The 4558-nt window shown below is 37.3% G+C and overlaps 1 protein-coding gene across 1 annotated transcript in view; it reads right to left on the reverse strand.

The window, feature by feature from the left end:
* UTRN (utrophin) overlaps window positions 1–4558 on the reverse strand; it is a 346073-nt gene that overhangs the window by 34451 nt on the left and 307064 nt on the right. The window contains exon 64 of the mRNA XM_010000014.1: window positions 1326–1483. Within this exon, the coding sequence (XP_009998316.1) occupies window positions 1326–1483 (158 nt within the window). The remainder of the gene's footprint in view (window positions 1–1325; window positions 1484–4558) is intronic.

Below are 4558 nucleotides of genomic sequence, written 5' to 3' on the forward strand. Positions count from 1 at the left end.
TGCTAGTATGATTGTTTTAAGAAGCAAACAAACACGCTTCCATTTTCTGTTTAAGTTGTAACCACCAGAGGAGCCTAGCTGTAAAGGCATTATATTCATCAACTTGAGCAGCAATAAGAAGAAAGATCATCTTTCTCAGCTCACTGGGATTAATAGAATCCAACTTAAACTGAAAGTTATACTTAAATGGTAACACATGACAAGAAGCAACCCTTGGCTTTTTAACCTGTTCATAGATCAAGGTGATTTTTGCCAGTAAGAGGGAGCAGCATGAAAGAAAAGATTAAGGTACTTTCCCCACTAGCAAAATACTTACTTTCCTAGGCTGAGATGACCCTGTTGCGCAGCTACATCCTTTCTATATGTGTTGTTAATGACCAAGGACTGAATCAGAGATCATGAGTGTAATTATAATATCACACCAAGTATATAAAAACTACCTTGCTAGTACCCCTGGGAAATGGGGCAGATCCTTGAGGGACATAAAGAGTACTCCTCTGTGAAGTCAGTAGTTTTATATATGTCATAGTGAATTTTCAATCCATATATAATTTCTGACAATGTTCAAAGCAGCCACTGCCATAGAAATAATGTACTCACGCAGTATAGTTATCACTAGCAAACAGTTGGACTCTTAGGCATCCTTGACAAAGTCTGAGTTCAGTTGTGTTCCATTATGTCAGCCTCTTTTTAATTCTCATCTTCTTTAAACAGACACTACTTGAAGCCTCATTAATCCCCTGCATGTAGCATGGAGCTGAACAGCATGATGCAAGACAGCTTTATTCCATGCTCTGATCAGCTGCCTGAAGACTCATGATATATAAATGGCTATGCTCAAAGTTTTGCACAACTGCAAGCCCCTTTGTCAGTAAAATGCCGCTAAGCAATTTCCTGATGCACAAGGTCAAAAATTACTATCAACATAGTTCTCCTGTTCTGTTCCCTACTGTTCACATCTTGTTCCAGTAGGGAAAAGCACATTCTCACAGTATCAGGTTGCTCTGAACAATGCAAAGCAGGATAATTATCTGCTACAAAAAATTTTAACAGCTTTTAGAACAGCCAGTATTGTCAAAACCACAAAGATTTATATCTTCTTTATGCTAAATAGTAATTTGTTTTATCCTCTCTTAAACCATAAGCCATCTTTTGCAGCCACATTTTAACAATAACTTTCTACAGTTGCAGGCACATATTCATTTCTGTTAAAAAACTCAACGGATGTTTTCAGATTCCTCTCTTCTTTTTATATCACATAAAAGTGAACCTCAAGATTTCAGAGAGAAGTTTTTTTTTTCATATGAAGCTCTTTGTTATCTAACCTGTTGGAAGCAGCTGCGCACACTGGGTTCAATGTTGCTGCCACCAAAAGCCGCCACCTCCCCGAGCTGCCGCGGGATCTGGATAGCGTCGTGAAGCAGCAGGCCCAGCTGCCTCTGGTCACACATTTCGGTGGCGCCTGCCACCTCCTTGAAGAGATCTGTAACACCAAAAGAAGCACCAGTTCATTTGATTTCCATGTACACCCCCTTTTATTAACTAACACTGCCGCTTGAGCTTTATCATTTTTGTAATCCAGACACGGTTACAGATGGCCACTGTCCCATTTTTAATCCTTTACACTCACCTAATCTTCATTACATTGACTGTGTTTTCTTGATTTGCAACCACACAAATGAGAAAAGTAAGGACAAATTAATTAAACTGTACAACCTTTTATGGCATCTCCTGGTAAAACTACATTGCAGCTCATATTTTACCAAGGAGCAGTTGTGTGACAAAACAAAACAGACAACACAAAATCAGAACAGCTTTTTGTTCTAATTCATCATTACCCCATTGCACCCCTAATATTTAATAAATTTTCTATGTTATCACTTGAGAAGAAGAAAACAATATTTCAGAAATCTCTACGTTATGCTAAAGTCTATGCCATCCTTTGTTTGGCTGGGGACAGAAGCAGTTTGCTCTGAACTGAGACTAGAAATTAGCACAAGTGATGGTTGGCCAAGTGAAATAGCAAGAGCTGCAGCCAGCAGGACATCTCAAGCTTAACATGAATCACATTTCCTTCCCAGTTAATCATGTCAGCTTCTACGTAATTTCCCTTTAATTATTCCCTTTTTCTAAGGTAGGAAACCTGCAGTATAAGTGGATGTTTTGGAATGACTCTGACAACAGAAAAAAATGAGGCTGAAAGGGGTTCAAGAAAATTCTTCCAGACACAGACACTTATTGGGAAGAAAGATATTGCTTTTGCCTACTTAAGAGTCAAAGTAAAGCACTGAATTAATAGGCTTGTCTGCAGTATAGATAATATTTCTTAAGTGCTTCTTAGAACACTTATTTGACTGGACATTTTTAATTGTTAAAATTTTCAACATGTTTCTGCCAATAACCTTTCATTTATGAACTCTGTAAACCTTGTAGCTGTGTATATTGGTATTTAGTCACAAGATTAATCTCTCCTGAAAATATTTTCAACACTGAGTTATTTCAGAAATATTTTTAAATAATGTGATTGTTACTAATGACAGAAGAAATAGAAGTGAATTCTTTGTGTTCATTGAAGTTGACTTTTACATTCTCCTTTTGCACCCAGTGGCTGACTAAGATTGAGGCTTCCAGTAATCTTTAAAAAAAAGGGGGGAAAAAAAATCCTTTTATACTGTTCTCTTACTTTTCAAGTTTCCCACCAGAGCAACCACTAATAAAGTAGAAAAAAATTAAATTTGAAAATTCAATCTGACTGCACTTCTTATTGAGAAACAGAGAAGCTTTGTTCAGAAACACTCAAGAGGAACTCTGTAAATTGTTTTGTCCTTCATTTGGAGCAACTGTGAAGCTTTTTCAGTGTGCTTCATAAAGTCTGGTCATACTTCTTTTCTTGGCAAAGGGGGCTGAGGCAGAAGAAAGGATTTTCACAAAACAGAAATCCAGATGACTGAATTTATTTTTTATTTTTCTTGCTCCTCTCTTGCCTAGTCAAACAAATGCTACAAAAACGGCAGCACTTGGTGAGAGGAAAACCCCACAGAAAACAGCAGTGACAGAACAGTTGCAGGCTCATCTTGGCAATCCCAGATCCTAGATAGCCTCTTCAGCTGTGGTTGGAATAGTTTTTCAGTTTCTAAGAGTCAGTTTAAAAAGACTGGATAGGTTAAAAAAAAACAAAAACAAAAACCAAACCAACAAAAAAAACCCCAAAAAAACAAACCAACCAACAAAAGCTTGTTTTATTCTCTTTGCATCAGCTTACAGTGGAAACAGGCACTAAATAACTGCTGCAGTTGGGAGGAAGATGCAGTAATTTCCCAAGCCCTAAGCCCCCAGTTGATTGGGGAGCTAGTAATTAGAGGAAAACCAAGGCCACAAGAGAGGGGAATAGGGAGAGCAATCAGTTAGGGTTGATCCAGGCAGGGAATCAGCAAATACCTTTGAAGAGCTCAAACTCCCCCAAGACACTCCACTTAAACAAAAAATAAATCTTAACACTGGAATTTGTGCCATAACTGATGAGTGTTTAAGTGCAAGGGAGTTTAAGAATGGTATCCTCTCTCTTTTCCCAAACTCTCAATGCCTTCAGAGTGATGAGAGTTTTTAAAATGTACATACATATTATATGAGTTTACACATAAAATTAACCAATATAAAGGGTAAACTGTATAAATAAGGGACTATACCAACAGGATAAAAAGCACAAATGGGGAAGGAAAGAAAAAAAACATTCAGATCTGAGCCATAGGGAAAAAAAAGAAACAAACCAAAAAAACGCATTAATCTTAAATTCATTTCAGCCTCACTGTAGGATCTCAAGGATCACAGCCAGTGGGACATAAACTGCAACTTAGCTGGACAACCTGAAAAAATGTATAGAAGAGGATACTTGAAAATGTTGAAAAGTTTATTTAATTCCTATAGAAATGGTGGGAAGATAGTTACAAGTAAGATGTCCATGACACACATTTTATGTCTTTGCTGAAGTTGCCTTGCGCTTTCAAAGCCGAGCAGTCTCACCTACCATCCAAGCAGCTCCAAGGAATCTAGTGATAAAGACTCCATAGGTACACCAAAATATATTTTAAAACACGCCAAATGGCAAATGTGCAATCATTTGCTCATATACACTGTTACAAAGATGATGTAGTTTTTTTCTCCCCCCTCCCCCCCTTTTATTTTTAAGTATTTCAGTGTTAGTACCAAATGGTTTGAAAATTAACAACAGAAACGTAACATTAAAAAAATCACATTCCAAGGATCATGTGCATCACTTGAAAACTGCTTCACAGTTGAGATTTTTCAAGTAGCCCTTTTTCACCTCAGACCCTACAGTTTTTAAGCATTAAATGGCATGGTATGACCAAAAATCTTCAAATCTATGGACTAAATAAAACTCCATGCATGTTCTCTCTTTCTGCCACCAGTCTGGGCTTTCTGTGCTACAAATAAATCCAGGTAACAGCAAAATTCACAAAATTGTACGCCAAGTTATTACACAGTGCTATTACTCTTCTCCATCTCTAAAACTGAAGAAAAGAGAGAGACTATAAAATTC

Source organism: Chaetura pelagica, unplaced genomic scaffold (genome assembly GCF_000747805.2).
Source record: "Chaetura pelagica isolate M959 unplaced genomic scaffold, ChaPel_1.0 scaffold135, whole genome shotgun sequence".
Classification (NCBI taxonomy): Eukaryota; Metazoa; Chordata; class Aves; order Apodiformes; family Apodidae; genus Chaetura; species Chaetura pelagica.